Below are 17,364 nucleotides of genomic sequence, written 5' to 3'. Positions count from 1 at the left end.
CAGAGAGCTTACATCCCAATGGGGAGGCAGACAATACAGAAGCAAACACATAAATGTATAATGTTCTGTTATGTTGTGTTAATGAAAACAAAAAAAATAAACTAGGGTGTGAGGCTAAGAAATATTAAGGATGCTATTTTAGAGGCAGCCTAAGAACGTTACTCTGATAAGGAGATACTTGAGTCAAGACCTGAAGGAAATGAGCACATCCAGGCTGAGGGGAAAGCAAGTGCAAATCCCAAAACTGGAAGCTGGTTGGCATGTCTGAGACACAGTGAGGGATAATATGTTGGCGTAAAGGGAATGAGGGGAGAGAAAAGAGAGATGCCAGCTGAGAGGAGCCAGAGACCGGATCCTGAAAGCTCTCATAAGCCACAAGGAGAAACTTTAATTTTATTCCAAATGCAGATGGAAACCAAGGCACTACATCTGAATTGCTGAACTGCTACCACACAGACAGAGGCTAAAACTTTCAGCTTCCTATGCAAGCAAACCTGGAGTATGGCCAGGTTTGTATATTACTGGCAGTGCCCACTTGCCCTCTGAGCAAAGCACATAGGGAATAAAAACCCACGTCAGCAATCAGAGTGTCCCTCACAAACTCAGGCCAAGAGGCAAAGCTAAACAGAGCCATGAAGGTGTAGAACCATGCCCCAGACCCAAATGCATACCTTTTGCATTCAATCCAAAATGTAGACTTAAATCATTTTTCTTCTCTGATGCACAGTGCCCTCACCAGATGACAGACCAGGAACAGAACCCTAGCCATGCTCAGCTACCAGAATGGTGACAAGGGTCTACCACATGAGTACCAGAAGCCCCGGCAGGGAAGCTGTTCACAGCTCACCTCAAAGGCAGCAAGCCTACCTCTGCAGATGGTCCCATTTCCCACATAGCCCGGTTTGCAGGTGCAGCTGTGTCCCTGGACAGTGTTGGTGCAGATGGCATTCTCGTCACAGTTGTGCTGCCCGCTGCCGCATTCATCATGCTCTGTTTGCAGGGTGAGAAAAAAAGAAAGAAACACCTTTTCTTAAGTTGGAATCACAGGTGTTAGAAAAGTAAGTTGAGACTCACCACATAAGAATGGCATGACTACCATGTATGGGGATCTTACTATATACCTGGAAGTTTCTATCCCTGATGTGGTGGAAATCTCAACAGGTCTCAAAGATAGATGTCATTATCCCCACTTTGCAGGTAAAAAGACTAAGGGTCAGAGAAGGCAGCATCTGATGCAAGTCACATGACTGGTAAGTACTGCTCTGAGGGCATTGCCTTTTCCATGCTCTGCAAATGTTTCTATAGAGGCTCCAAGGCAGTGTCTCAACAGGGGGTAATTTTGCATCCCATCCCCACTGGAAACATTTGATGATGTCTGCCAATACCTTCGGTTATCATGGTTTGAGTAGGAGTGTTACTAGAATCTAGTGGATACAGGACAGGCAGGCTACTAAGCCTTCTGTTCATCTTACAATGAACAGGAAAACCCAACACAAGAAAGCATGAACCAGTACAAAATGTCAATGGTTCCTGGGTTGGGAAACCTGCCTCTAAGGTTAAAAAAGGAAAAAAAAAAAAAAATCCCACATGTGAGAATCCATAGTTTCTTTAGAACAAAGAGAGTAAAATTGAAGAGGGAGGCTCAGCTGATAAAACTTGGCAAAGAAGGGTGACTAACAAGGAATTTCAAAGGAATTTGGTCACAGGAAATGCTGGCAAGCATGGGGTTGTGCTGAGTCTAAAAGGGATTTACTCTTAGGACCTCTCTTCAAGGGCCTTCAGCAGGGCTCTTAACTCTAGTTTTCCAGGTAGTCCAAGTTCACAGGGTTCGGCATTCAACCCCTGGGTTGATACCTGATGGGTAATCACATGGTTATATATTTTCAAATAGCTACAGCATCCTTAACCCACAAAACATGAGGGAAATAGGTCTAACACCTTACAAAATACACTGCAAGAATCCAAGTTAGAAATCAAGATTTCACAGACAGCGATACCTTCCTGTCATCAGCAGGAAATTTAAAGAGTCATCTAAATGGCTACTCTGTAAATAAAGAGTATTGAAAGGTTAGGCCTTATTCCCTTTAACATCTGCTAGTATAACTTGTTAGAAATTTTAAGAAGAAAATTAAGATAGGTTTAAGTCACAAAGGTTATAATACAAGAGTTGAAATCCCAGCTAGCAACCCCAAAGAAATAACACTAATTGAACAACACTAAAAAATTCAATATAGTTTGTAGTGTGCTGTTACAAAAGTGTACCAATCAATTGAAATATCCTCTATCTTCGTTAATTTTTACTCTAAATTTCCTAACAGAAACTCAGTAATGAGAAAGGTTAAATTCTACAACCTACAGCTGTTTTGGTCACCCATGTGTAATTAAAGTAAAGCATACATAGGCATATGACTGAACACCTTCCATTTTTCAAAACAAAAATTTTCTTTTGGCCATAAGACCAATGCAAATGGTCAGTGAGAAGTGTACACAGGTTACCATGCAGGGAGAAGAGAAAATTTATGAGAACTCACATCTAGTCTGTGCTAATGTTATTTCCAGCGCACTCCAGAAATAGTATCACCCTGTGGATGTCCAATCAAATTTACAGACCTATTAAACACCTAGTACATGCAGTTACAACACCAGAGGATGTCGGGCACACAAAGTCTAAGAACATAGACTTTGACACTGAAGTTTTCAATCCCTTATTTAAATTAATTTAATAATTATTAGGGTCTGTACTGGGACTACAAAGGTGAGTAGGTATGTCTCTGTTCACACGAACATTTTAATAGGGGCCACCAGATGTCAATATGCAACTAGGCAGAACAGAAAGGAGAAGTGATAAGAGTTACCAGGAGATGACTTTGTATTTTACCTAGAAAACAACATATTTTAGAGTGAACGGGGGGCTCTATTAATAATTACACTAGAATAACAGCATTGACTCAGGATGACCTAGGCAAACTGGCACGTGTGGTCATGCTAGATAGGAGGAATAGACTGAAATAAGAGTCCACTGAGGTAAAGAAATTTCAGCTCATAGGGAGAAAAGTCTTCTTGCAAAAGGTAGTATTTGAACTGGTCTTTGAAAAATGGTCATAGTTTTCTCAGTCAGGATTGCCCATGAGAGGCACTACAGGCAAAATAAAGGCATGGTTTTATGCAACATTTCAAACATCTGATACATCCTTACCTACCTGGTCTTTTCCCCCCCAAGCTCTGTTGAGGCATAAGTGACAAAACTCTAAGTTATTTAGAGTGTACAACGTGATGATCTGTTGTATGCCTACACTGTGAAAGGATTTCCCTCATCAAGGTAATTAACATATCCATCCTACGTAGTCTTCTCTCCCAATATTCTTGAAGCAAACCCTCTTCTCTGATGAGATGGCCCCAACATGGCCCTGCAAATGCAAGAGTTCATTCCTACCCCTCTCCAGTTTGACATTTTATGTCCATGACTTAAAATACAGTCTCCCAATGTAGTTGGACTACCTTTGCCCCCACCTGGCTTCAAACACCATTTCATGCACATACTTTTGCCAGGAAAGCCTTCCATACCTCCTCCCCATACCACATAAATTTCACCCATCTTGGAATTTTTACCAAATTTGGTATCTTTACCTCTTTGGAGGCAACCATATCACAATACATGGTGATATTTGTGAGTTTTATTATTATTGCCTTATTAACTAACTTTGAAGAGAGGAATTGTAGCATATTTTATACAACCCTCACTTTGCCTATCATTACTTCCCATAATGGTATTGAGACTAGAAAGTGCCAAGCACTGAGCTAAATATTGCATATATCATTTAATTCTCCTAACAATCACATGAAATGAGTTTTCCCATTTTACAATGAAGGAGCAGATACAAAAACAACAACATCAACAACAACAAACAAACATTAAAGAATCTGCCCAAGATCACAAAACCAGTAAGTGAGGGAGCTCGTATTTGTGACACTAGACGCCAGGGTGACCACATCAGTCAGCAGCTACAAGCAATCTGGATACGGTTGAAGTTAAACCAAGACATATGGAAGTGATTCCATAGAGCCAGGAAGGAAGACGGTCTTTTTGTATATACTAGCCCCAAATTTCCACTGAAGATCTGACCTATGTTGGACAACAATCATCAAATATGAAATGCTCTCCTTCCAAAAACATCAAATTCCCTTCCAGCTGTTGGAGATACTGCAAAAGGGGGAGGACAAGCGCTCTGAGAGGCGGCACAAGGCAGTTGAGAGCACAGACTCCAGGACCACGCAGCCTGGGTGAGACAACCCTGGGTTTGCCACTTATTAGTTTCCTAATATGGAAAATGTGGATAATAATAGAACCTATCTTCTGAGGTGGTTGTGAGGATTACATTAATTAATGCAAGTAAAATGCTTAGAGCACATGGCAACTAGTACGTGCTTCATAAATGTAAGCTATTTTTATGACCATTATTACTACTATTACTAAGACCACCACTACTGCAATTATTTGTGAGCAGACTTTATTGTTGGATGGTAGTAAAAATTGGTTAAGAAAATGTTCTCTTTCCTTTATAGTTCAGGCAGAAAGGCTACAAACAGATAGGCTTTTGAAGATAATTAAATTAGAATATCTCTTTGAATACCCAAGGAAGTTATTTGCTTAGATTCAATTGTCCCCAAGAAACAAGACTATAAATTGGAAAGGTGAAAGATGTATGTTTAGAATTGTTGATGTCTGACTAGAGTTTGATTAGTATAATTAGAGTATCCAACCTCTCAGGACAAAGAATAATGATTACGGCAGCATGCTGTTTCTCCACTAATGATGATAATTATTGTTATGCTGGCTAATATTTGTTGAGCACTGATGAGGCACTGTCATTATCACATAGGTCCTTTATCCTCCTCCTTTTCTTCCTTTTCCTTCCATAGAATGGCTCAGAAAGACTCTACCCTACCTCTGTAATAATGCAATCAAATGAAATCAATAGCCATTATCAATTAAATACCATGTTTTCGGGGCGCCTGGGTGGCTCAGTCGGTTGAGCGTCAGACTTCGGCTCAGGTCACGATCTCACTGTCCCTGAGTTCGAGCCCCACATCGGGCTCTGGGCTGATGGCTCAGAGCCTGGAGCCTGCTTCAGATTCTGTGTCTCCCTCTCTCTCTGCCCCTCCCCCGTTCATGCTCTGTCTCTGTCTCAAAAATAAATAAACGTTAAAAAGAAAATTAGGGGAGCCTGGGTGGCTCAGTCGGTTGAGTGTCCGACTTCGGCTCAGGTCATGATCCCACAGCTCGTGAGTTCGAGCCCCACATCAGGCTCTGGAGTCTGCTTCTGCTTCTGTGTCTCCCTCTCTCTCTGCCCCTAACCCACTCGCATTCTGTCTCTGTCAAAAATAAATAAACATTAAAAAAAATTAAAAAAAAATTAAATACCATGTTTTCTTAGTAGACTAGTCAGGACCCAAACAAGTTACTGAAATAGTCACTTCAGCTGCAAATGCTCCATATTTGGGGTCTGGTGGGCTTATAGCTTTACTTTGTCCAAAGTCATCTCTCATGCATTTTACAAAATTGTTACAATGACCTCACTAGGAGGAGCCAAGCACATCTCATCAGAAAACGTTTTATAGATAAAGAAATTGAGGTTTGAAGCACCTGTGAGGTGTCAGTACATATGATATGTTGGGCATACAGTACATACAATAAGTTGTATGTCTGGCACTCAAACTTCCATCTATCTTCCTCATCTCTTCTCCTGTATTCTTTCCAAAACTCCACATTACTGTGTGATCAAAAGGAACTTCTAAAGTGTTGGCCACAGTGTAGGTTAATTTTTTTACTTTTTAAAGGAGAATAATCACAGACTTAAAGTAAGTTGCAGAAGTAGTACAAAGAATACCATTACACTTCACCCTGCTTCCTTCCCTCAATACTGCCATCTTATATAGCTGTAGTACAACATGAAAACGAGACAACTGACATTGGTATATTACTGTTAGCTAGTCTACAAACCTTATTCAGTTTACACCTTTTTTTTTAAAAAAACAGTATCTACCTCCTTTTGGGGGTGTATATGTGTATATTTGTGTATAATTCTAAGCAATATTATCCTATGTATAAGTTCAGGTGCCCACCACCATATTCACACTATTGCTTTTTGTTTACACCTACTCAACACTCCCCCAAACCCACCTACCCCCCAGTCCCTGTCCCTTATTGGCTACTAACATGTTCTCATCTCTACAGTTTTGTCATTTAGTGAATGCTGTATAGATAGAATTATACGTACAGTAAGTAAATTCTGAGTCTGACTTTTTTTCACTAGATGAAATGCCCTTGAATTCCATTCAAGTTGTTGTATGTGTCCACAGTACAAGTTACTTTGTTGTTGAGTAGTATTCCATTGCATAAATTCATCACAGTTTGTTCAACATACACACGCTGAAGGACTCTTGGATTGTCTCCTGTATTTTTCTATTATGAATGAAGTTTCGATGAACATCTGGGTAAAGGTTTTTGTGTGAATATATACTTTCATTACTCTGGATTAATATGCAAAAGTGTGAACACAGGGTCATACGATAAATGCATGCTTCATTTTGTAATAAACTGCCAAACAATTTCCTGGAATAGCTGTACTGTTTTACATTCTCATCAGCAATGTGTAAGTCATCAAGTTTCTCCACATCACTGTCAGCATTTCGTTTTGCCACTTTAAAAATTTTAGCCATTGTGATAGGTGTGTACGTGATACTACATTGTGCTTTGCATTTTGCCAATGGCTGATGATGTTGAACATCTTTTGACAAGCTCATTTTCGACCTGAAGCTTGTCTTTGGTGAATTATCTGCTCATGTCTGTTACGCATTTATACTTGGGTTTTTATTTTACTGTTGAATTTTGAGAATTCTTCATATGTTCTAGATATTAAGGCCTTTATTATGTGGTTTGTAAATATCTTTTCACAGTCTGTGCCTTGTATTTTCATCCTCATCATTTCACATGCAAAGGTTTAATTTTTTATGAAACTCAATTTATTTTTTATTTTATGGATAGTGCTTTTAATGTCATGTCTAATAACTCTTTATCTAACCCCAGGTCTTAACGATTTTCTATTTTTTTTAATAGTTTTACATTTTACATTTTAAGCCCATGACCCACTTTGAGCTAATTTTTGTCTATGGTATATGGTATACAGTTTCAGTTGAGGTGTTTTGTTTTGTTTGCCTACGCTTCTCCAATTGTTACAGTGCAAAAATTGAAAAAGCTATTTTCCTCCATTAAATTGCTTTTGTACCTTTGTCAAAAACCAATTGGTTATATGTACGTTGGCCTATTTCTGGGGTTCTCTATTCCATTCCAATGATCTAGGTGTCTATTCCTTTGCAGATACCACACTGCCTTGACTACTGTAAGTATAGAAAGGCACATAGAAAGCCTTAATGTCAGATATAGTGATTTCCCCCACTTTACTCTTCTTTGGTCAAAATTGTTTTCGTTATTCTAATTTCTCTTTCTACATAAATTTTATTTTACTTAAAAACATTTTTTTAATGTTTATTTAATTTTGAGAGAGAGAGAGGAAGGGAGAAAGGAAGAGGGAGAGTCAGGGGCAGAGAAGGTGGGAGACACAGAATCTGAAGCAGGTTCCAGGCTCTGAGCTGGCAGCACAGAGCCCATCATGGGGCTCAAACCTAACAGCCGTGACATCATGACCTAAGCCAAAGTTGGAAGGGTAACTGACTACGCCACCCAGGTGCCCCTACATAAATTTTAAATTAAGTTTGTTCATTTCTATAAAAATTCTTGTTGGGATTTTAATAAGGGTTTGTGTTATACTTACAGATCAATTTGTGGAGAACTGACATCTTTATCATATTGAGTCTTCTTCTATGAACATAGTATATCTACCTATTTACTTACTCTTTGATTTATTTCCTAAGTGTTTTGTAATTTTTAGTATACAGATCCTACACATGTTTTGTTAGATTTATTTCGTTAGGTATTTCATTTTACTTTGGAGCAACTGTATATAATAGTAATCTTTTTTTTTTAATTTTGGTTTCTAGACGTTGGTTGCTAGTATATAGGAATGTAATTGATTTTTGTGCGTTGATCTCATAGATTGTGACGTTGCAGAACTCACCTATTAGCTCTATAATTTTTTTTGTAGATTCCTCAGGATTTCCTACCTAGATAATCATGTCATCTGTAAACAGAAATAGTTTTAATTCTTTCTGCTCTCTATGCTTTTTATTTCCTTTTGTTGCCTTATTGTGCTAAGACTTCCAGTGCTATATTGCACAAGAGTCATGAGAGTGGACATCACTGGTTTATTATTAATCTAAGGGAGACAGTGTTCAGTCTCTCATTATTAAATATAGTATTAGCTCTGCCTCATACTACTTTGTCAATGCTGAATGAAGTTCAGCTCCGTGGTGAGCTCCCCTGACAATGAAGTTGGGAAAGAGCAGAGTGCCTATTGGCCCACCTTGCACTGCGTTGTTCAGTCTCCAAGCTGCTGGTGGGGAGTGGAGGCCCAGGTCCATGCTGAACCCCACTGACATTACTACAGGGAGACAATCAGCAGGTTCTCTCTGCCAAGCAGGTTTCCCATTGAAAGATGGCTAAAGTAGAGTTGGTATTTTCAAGGTTTTCTACTCCCTGAAGCCCCCTTTTCCCCAGAAGTGGGGTGGACTTTTTTTGGAACTTTTATAGTATGTGGTTGGTGGTGTATTGGTGGTTTCAAGGTTGCAGTCTGCTTCAGCTCCTCAACTAGGATGACTAAGATTCAAAAATAAAATGGGGAACTCACTCCATGTGGCTCCTCAAGTCCCAAAGTTCCCAGGTAGTTCACCTTCCGTTCAGCTTTCAGTCTTCCTGGGTATTTGTTGTGTTGTGTCCAAGGGTTTTCTTTTGGTTATAGAAGAAAAGACCCGGGAGAAACAGGGCTAGTCCGTCTTGGCCAAAATCAAAAGTCTTCTGTATATTTAATTTTTAAGAAATTAGTCACTTCCCTCCTCTGTTTCTTTTCTAAAGAGCACTAACAATTGGGGTTTTTCCTAAGTAACATTTAGTGAGCACATACTATGAGCCAGACTCTGACCTAGTTGTATCATAGCATTCATATGAGTTAAGAGTTATTATTATTCCTATTTTCTATATGAAGAAATGGGAACAAAGAGGTTGTGGCCCACGGTTATAAGGTGGTAGATTCAAACCAAGACAGTCACTGTCAAACCATGACAGAAGAATTAGAGTCATGTAGTTATCAGTCATTCTTGAAACTCCTTTCTCCCTAATCCCTTATAATAGATCCATCACCAAGTCTTGATTTTTCTCAAATTCATTGCTATAACCCTTATTTCCATTGCCACCACCCTCATCCAAGCCACCATCATCTCACCCACATCTAAGCTGCCATTAATTAAGTTAGAGCTATTACTTCTCAATGAATCTCCCCACACTCAGTATTGCCCACTTTCAATTTATTCTTCATATTACATTTAAAGCAATCTTTTAGGAAATCAAATCTGATCATCTTGCCATTCCTGCTGAAATTTTCCAGCCAGTTACTTCCCTCTTATCTCAAAATGTGGACATTGTTAATATGATCTCCTGGTCCCAGCATGGTTTCACCACCACCTAACTGCCTAGAACCATTTTGCTTCATTTTCACTCTTGCCTGCTCTGTTCAACCACCCTGCCTTTATCTCCTTCCCTCAGGTCATAGGGACTTTCATATAGGCTTCCCTCTTGGCCCAGTTACTGCTTGCTTATCTTTATTATCTCAATTGAGTCCTCAGCTCCTCAGAAAAGAACACCTGATTTCCTTGATGGGGAAGTTTCCCCTGTAACCTACTGAGGTAAGCACTTAGCACCTCCTCATAGGGTTAATCACAGTTACAATTTTATGTCTATTAATGTATTGCTATTTTTACTAATACCTACCTTTTCTACCAGAACATATATTGCTTGGGAATATATGTCAAATGTATCTTTATTTACTTTAGATCCAGCTCCTACCAGAATTGCTGAAACATAGTATGTCCCTAACACAAATACTTATTAGAGGGGACAGGAGGGGAGGGGGAAAAGAAAGAAAAGAAAAGAAAAGAAAAGAAAAGAAAAGAAAAGAAAGAAAGAAAGAAAAGAAAAGAAAAGAAAAGAAAAGAAAAGAGAAAAGAAGAGAAAAGAAGAGAAAAGAAAGAGAAAGAAAGAAAAGAAAAGAAAAGAAAAGAAAAGAAAAGAAAAGAAGAGAAAAAAGAGAAAAAAGAGAAAAGAAAAGAAAAAAGAAAGACAGAAAGAGTAAAGCAAGAAACAAAAGAGTATGATTGCCCTTAGCATCAAAAGTTACAGAGAGGTCAAAGAGAAGTAAGATAAGAAAAAAGTAATTGCATCAGGTAGCTGAGGGAAACTTAGAAGAATTCAAAAATAAAATACAACTTGGTACTGATGTGTTGATGTGTTTATCACGTTGACTTTGTGGGATGAGAAGAAAATAAAGTGGTTTCAGGAGCTCTGAGGCAGGCCATTTCTTTCATGAAGAATTGCTAAGGATTCTGAGAAAACCTAAGCCTTATAAGAAAATATCTATAAATCATTTACCTGACAAGAGACTCGAATCAAGCATATATAAAGAACCTTTACAACTCAATAAAAAGATACCGAGAAAGTATTTGAATAGACATTTCTCCAAAGAAGATAAACAAATGGGTAGTAAGCACATAAAAAGATGCTCAGCATCACTAGTAATTAGGGAAATCCAAAGCAAAAAACACAATGAGATACCATGTCACATACACAAGAATGGCTATAATCAAAAAGACAGACAATAACCAGTGTTGATAAGCATACAGAGAAACCAGATCCCTTTCTACATTGCTGCTGGGAACGTTAAATGTTTCAGCCACTTTAAAAATTTCCTTGGTAGGTCTGCAGACTGTTTAACATAGAGGGGGTTACCGCATGTTCCAGCAATTCTACTGTAAGGTATACATCCAAGAAAAATGAAAACATATGCCCACACAAAGGCTTGCACACAAATGCTCATACAAATGTTATTCATAATAGCCAAATGGTGGAAACTCAAATACTCATCAACTGATAAATCCATAAAGAACATGTGGTATATCCACACATTATTATTGCATGTTATAATTTGATGTACATTATTCAGTAATAAAACAGAATGAAGTACTGCTATATACTACAACATGTATTGTGCATGAACTTCAAAAACACTGTGCTAAGTGAAAGAAATCAGTTCCAGAGATCATGTGTTATATGATCTCATTTACATAAAATGTCCACAATAGGCAAATCTATAGAGACAGGAAATGGAGGAGTAGTTACCTAGGGTTAAGCTTGAGGGAATGGAGAATAATCCTTCATGGAAAGCAGTTTTCTCCTTAGGGTGATAAAAACGTTCTAAAATCAGATAATAATGATTGTGTAACTCTGAAAATATACTTAAAACCACTGAATCGTACACAATAAAAAGTAAACTTTCTGCTATGGCAATTGTACCCCAATATTAAGTTGTTGCAAATTATTAACATTTATCTCTCTGTCCATGTTTTAATGTTTATTTATTTTTGAGAGGGAGAGATGGAGAGAGAGAGAGACCGAGAGAGAGAGCACTAGCAGGTGAGGGACAGAGAGAGAGGGAGACACAGAACTTGAAGCAGGCTCCAGCCTCTGAACTGTCAGCAGAGAGCCTGATGTGGGGCTCAAACTCACAAACTGTGAGATCATGACCTGAGCCAAAGTCATTTGCTTAACCAACTGAGCCACCCAGGCGCCCCTCTCTGTCCATGTTTTAAGATGAGAATGTAATTACTCATGAGAAATCACTCCCAGATAAAATGTTCTTTTGCACATGGATACAAGAAATGTTCATCGTTTTTGCTAACACCCTAGGAATATGCCATATTACCTTAACTGAAAATATTATTTATTTCAGAGGAATATTTTTAGGGGAGAAAGTAATTATGTATAAAATTTATGTGTCAATTACAAGATGATCCCTAGTTTCCTAGATGTCAAATCTGAAAATCTACACTTTAGGCCCAAGGACATGTTATTTATAATCTAAAGTGGTGCTTGAATTCAAGAAACATTTTTCGAAGTCAAAATAAATACAACTCTAAGCTCGCTATTTGCCAGAATGGACAGCTAAATTTCATTCATTATTTGGTTACTTTCCAGTCCACTTTGTACTCAGCAGGATCCCACTATGGTTCTCAGGATTTTACACAAAAGTTCATGATCAGACTGAGTTGCACATTGGCTACTACCATAACCCATTAAAAGGCAGCTTGAAGTTCTGCTGATTCCCTGCTAAGCTCAGGTGCTAAGATCTTTGCCAAGGACAGCTACCCTAATATCAGGGACCTGAATCTTTGACTATACCACAAATCCATTCTCCTTGCTGGAAATGACCCCACTGTCAGAGACACCACTTTAAGAACCTACAGGTCTCCATCTTCTCTGTCCAGGGTGTAGCCACTTTAGCTTAGACCCCTTTTACTTCCTCAAATACCAAACCCTCTAATGCCAGCTCCTTCTGGGTAATTCAGTTTCTTTGAAACTGTGTATTAACTCTGCTCATTGGCAAAGAGGCACTGGGTCTCCAGAACTGGACAGACAGGACAGCTGTCCTTCACTCAAAGCCCAGAGTAGGGTTATGAGCCGACTGGCCAGGGGGATTACAGAGAACAGGTCGGAATGAGAAGTAGAAGGAAAGTAATTCTAATCCTTTTCAATTTTCCCATAGCAATAAGAAACAAAACATAAACCAAGTGCTTTTCTACCTGGATATATAGTATTATATATTAAATATGGCAGGTTATATATAATGTATATTCATTTATATATCCATCCAAAGAAAGTCTGTTAAATGTATGTATGTTAAACTATTACCAGTGTTTTGTGATGGGGAGGAAGGGGTGGATAGAGGACAAATGGGAGGCATTTGTATTATTTACTTTATTCACTTTATACTTCTGAATTTTTTTCAACAAATGTATCTTTTATTACTAAACAAGAGAGTTGTTTTCATTTTTTTTAGAATGAATAAAATGGTTTCATATCCATCCAATTTTATACAGAAAAACAAAGCTTTGGAGGCTGACCAATCTGGATATAAATCCCAGCACTAGATGCAAATCCTAGAGAGACTGGGCAAATTCTCCACACTCCAGTTTCTTTGTGTACAATATGTGGACAATACCGTAACAAATGAGTGGAAAATTTGGCTTGGTGTCTGTGCCTTCACATCTGAACAGATTCTGCTACAGAAGAGATGTTCAAGAAATGTTTATAAAATGAGTGCTCATGAAAATAAACTTCCTAATCCCTCTGCTATCATTCTGGGCACATAGTAGGTGCTCCAAAGATGGCAGAGAACATCACCACCATCATAATCATAATCAACATCAATACAGCACAGAGTTGCCTGCATTTTCCATGAAGTCTTCTTCAGTAATTATGGGAAGATTTTACTAGGAGCTGTATTACTTTCCTCTACATCCCAGAGACTCTGGGTCCGAGTCCAGTTTTCTCACTTGCTCACTCTGTGATCTAAACGAGTATACTTAATGTCCCTGAGCCTCAGTGTCATCACCCAAAAATAGAAACAGTAAGACACATCACACAGAGCTGTTGGAAAGATTAGCTGAAAAAGCATGAAAAAAATGTCTAACAGCATACCAAACGAATAATACAGATTCAGTAAATGTTCATTTTGTTCCACAGGGTTAATTTAGAAATGCATCATTAAACTAAAAAATAAATGAAGAACTGAACTGTGGTCTAATGTGTCTGGGTTTCTTTTAAAATACCTAGTACAATAGGAATATCCAATGTGAGACTAAAACACGCAAAACTGTTGTTTGACTTTGGTTTTAAGTAGTGGTCATGTAAGCATCCCCAAAGTGACCCTTTTTTTGAGGCCCTTTGTCTCTCTACTGTGAAGATGCTAGTTTGTGATTTTTTTTGGTTCTACAGTTACCCAAAGGAACTCTGAAGAAAACTGTTTAAATATAAGACATGGCAAAAAAGAATAATGCTTATCCTTATCATAGAAGTTTGCCTATTCCTTCCAGAGCCTTGTTATGTATGTCTTCTTGTTTTTCATTCTGAAGCAAGAGGATGGTACAAAAACACAAAGCAAAATGGAGAGACTGGCAAAAGAGAAAAATGTCTTTTCCTCCCTTTCCATTAGTGATTCTAACTCCTTGTCAAGTGCCCTGGGTCTCATTTGATGTACAAGGTCCCATAGAAAAAGAAGCTAGAATCAAAGGAAAGCCAGAACCTTGAAAATGTGCTAGTGCTGTTGCCCTGCTTTCCAATAGGCTTCATTCCTATGGAATTGCCCTCCATGCCCAACTACAGTGGGGTGTGGTGTCTTCCACAAAATGCATGTCCACTGGAACCTCAGAATGTGACTTTATTTGGAAATAGGGTCTTTGCAGATGTAATTAGTGAAGGTGAGGGCATACGTGGTTCAAGTGGGCCCTAAATTCAATGACTGGTACCCTTGTAAAAGGAGGAGACACATCAAAATACACACAGGGAAGAAGGTCATGTGAAGACAGGCAGAGATCAGAATTATGCACCCATAAGTCAAGGAACATCAGGAGCTACCAGGAGCTCCAAGAGGAAAGGAAGTGTTTTCCCATAGAGCCTTTGGAGACAGAATGACCCTACTGACTCCTTGATTTTGGATTCCAACTTTGAAAATCCTGAGAAAAAAATTCTGATGTTTTAAGCTACCCAGTGTGTGGTAATTTGTTATAGCAGTGCTAGAAAACTAATATACCAACATCACATACAGTTTTTCACACCCTAAGTTCCGAAGAGGACACTGAAGGGCCAGGTCCTGAAGCCCATCACTGTCTCCCAGAAAGGAGACACTAGAGGATCAAGAGAAAGGGGACATACAAGTCTATAATGAAATTATTACATGGTACTTAGGGTGGGGGAATGGTAAATGGAAGACTGAGTGATGGACGTACTGAGTCTGAACCACAGACCCCACAAAAAGAAGCTCTAAGATATCAGTAAATTTCTTAACCCTTGTGAGACTCAATTTCCCCATCTTAAAATTTTTTTCAACATTTATTCATTTTTGAGAGACAGAGACAGAGCATGAGCCCAATGAATACGAATGAGTAAGGAGGATAAGTTTCTCCCCTGAGTGAAGAGGAAGACAAAAAAGAAGGAAAAGGAAGAGGGTATGGGAAAGGAAAAGAAATACATTATACAAACTTTCTGTCCTTGGTTGCCTTTCCCTCCTCCAGATCAGATGCTTAAGAAGAAATTTAAAAAGTAGCTTTCTTTAGGGCGCCTGGGTGGCTCAGTTAGTTAAGCATCTGACTCTTGGTCTCAGATCAGGTCATGATCTCACAGTTCATGAGTTGGGCAGAGAGAGAGGGAAACAGAGAATCCACAGCAGGCTCCAGGCTCTGAGCTGTCAGCACAGAGACCAACGTGGGGCTTGAACCCACGAACCGAGAGATCATGACCTGAGCTGAAGTCAGACGCTTAACCAACTGAGTCACCCAGGCGTCCCTCAATTTACCCATCTTTAAAGCAGACAGTATACTACCTGGCTTGCTGTGGAACAATATTAAGAAAAATATGATTCAGGCACCCGGGTGGCTCAATTGGTTAAGCATCTGACTCTTGATTATGTCTCAGGTCATGATCTCACACTTGTGAGATCAAGCCCTGCTTTGAGCTCCCTGCTTAAGATTTTCCCTCTCCCGCTCTGCCCCTCTCCCCACCCCCACCCCCTCACATTCTCTCACTCCCTCTCTCTAAAATAAAACAAAGGAAAAAAAAAAAGAAAAAGAAAAATGTGATTAAAAATATTTGCCCAAGGGGGCGCCTTGGTGGCTCAGTTGGTTAAGTGTCCGACTTCGGCTCAGGTCATGATCTCTCGGTTCCTGAGTTCGAGCCCCGCGTCGGGCTCTGCTGACAGCTTGGAGCCTGGAGCCTGCTTCAGATTCTGTGTCTCCCTCTCTCTCTGGCCCTTCCCCTCTCAAGCTCTGTCTCTCTCTGTCTCTCTCTGTCTCTCTCTCTCTCAAAAATAAACATTAAAAAATAAAATTAAATAAATTAAAAAAAATATTTGCCCAAGGCCCACTATATAGTAGATATTCAATTATTGTAAGTTTTGTTTTTGTTTTGTTTTGTTTTTTGTTTTTTTTAATTAACTAGGCTGGGACTATGAAAATTACAATACTTAAAAATTTTTGCCAGGCCAACTACCAAAGGAATTGCCACTTTGGAAATACTCAAGATATTGAGATATTGAAGATACTGAAATATTGAGACTGAAGGAGGCTTACAATAGGTTTCTGCCACCACAACTCTTTGAGGAGTATTCCTAGGAATCTGTATCAACACGAAAATCTCTGGAGCACAGGAAGACCCTAAGCTTTATCAGCCTCATGGCCTAAGGTGAAGGGGGTATACTTCCTAGACCTCCCACACAAGTGGTTGGTTTCCTTCTTCTTCGATGCTGGCAGAGTCAACTCACCATAAAGGATATAATGCCAGATACTTCCCCACTGCTCTCTGTACAGAGCTGGGAGCCCAATGGATAGGAGTAAGTATGCTGGGAGGTTTCTAGAATTACTGTCTTCACTGAGTGAAAAGGAAGACAAGAAAGAAGGAAAAGGAAGAGAGTATGCGGAAAGCAAAGAAATACATCATACAAACTTCGTGGCCTTCTCTCTGTCCGTGGTTGCCTTTTCCCCCTCCAGTTCAGATGCTTTAGAAGAGAATTAAAAAGTAGCTTTCTTTGGGACACCCGGGTGGCTCAGTCAGTTGAGAGTCCAACTCTTGGTATCAGCTCAGGTCATGATCTCACAGTTTGTGAGATCCCCGTGTGGGGCTCTGTGCTGATGGTGCAGAGACTGCTATGGATTCTGTCTCTCCTTCTCTCTGCCCCTCCCCTACTTGTGATCTCTCTCTCTCCTCTCTCTCTCAAAATAAAATAAATACATATTTTTTTTTATTTGGGACCTCTTCATTAGCAGGCACAGAAGATATATAGGCAGAGACACAGATTGGTCCTGTCTTCATAAAGTCTACCATCTAGAGACAAAACAGGCCCTTCTGTTCCCAGATAATACATGCTACATATAGTAATGCACAACAGGGGAACATAATCCAGGGAAGGGGTCAGGGAAGCCTCCCTGGAAGAAGTGACATATACTTAAAAGACTGAATGGGAATTAGCCAGGCAATTGAGCCTGGGGGTTAACTTTGAAAAGAAATGTAACCAAACAGTCCAAACTCCCAAGCAATACCAGAATGCACACAGTGAGTCATTACAGCAAGGTGACAGGTCTACAAAAATG

The 17,364-nt window shown here is 39.3% G+C and overlaps 1 protein-coding gene across 1 annotated transcript in view; it reads right to left on the bottom strand.

The window, feature by feature from the left end:
• NELL1 (neural EGFL like 1) overlaps positions 1 to 17,364 on the bottom strand; it is a 900,960-nt gene that overhangs the window by 359,004 nt on the left and 524,592 nt on the right. The window contains exon 14 of the mRNA XM_030333128.2: positions 868 to 990. Within this exon, the coding sequence (XP_030188988.1) occupies positions 868 to 990 (123 nt within the window). The remainder of the gene's footprint in view (positions 1 to 867; positions 991 to 17,364) is intronic.

Source organism: Lynx canadensis, chromosome D1 (assembly GCF_007474595.2).
Source record: "Lynx canadensis isolate LIC74 chromosome D1, mLynCan4.pri.v2, whole genome shotgun sequence".
In the NCBI taxonomy this organism is placed as follows: domain Eukaryota; kingdom Metazoa; phylum Chordata; class Mammalia; order Carnivora; family Felidae; genus Lynx; species Lynx canadensis.
Note: the sequence above shows the minus strand (reverse complement) of the source record. Positions and strands in the feature narration are given on the sequence as shown.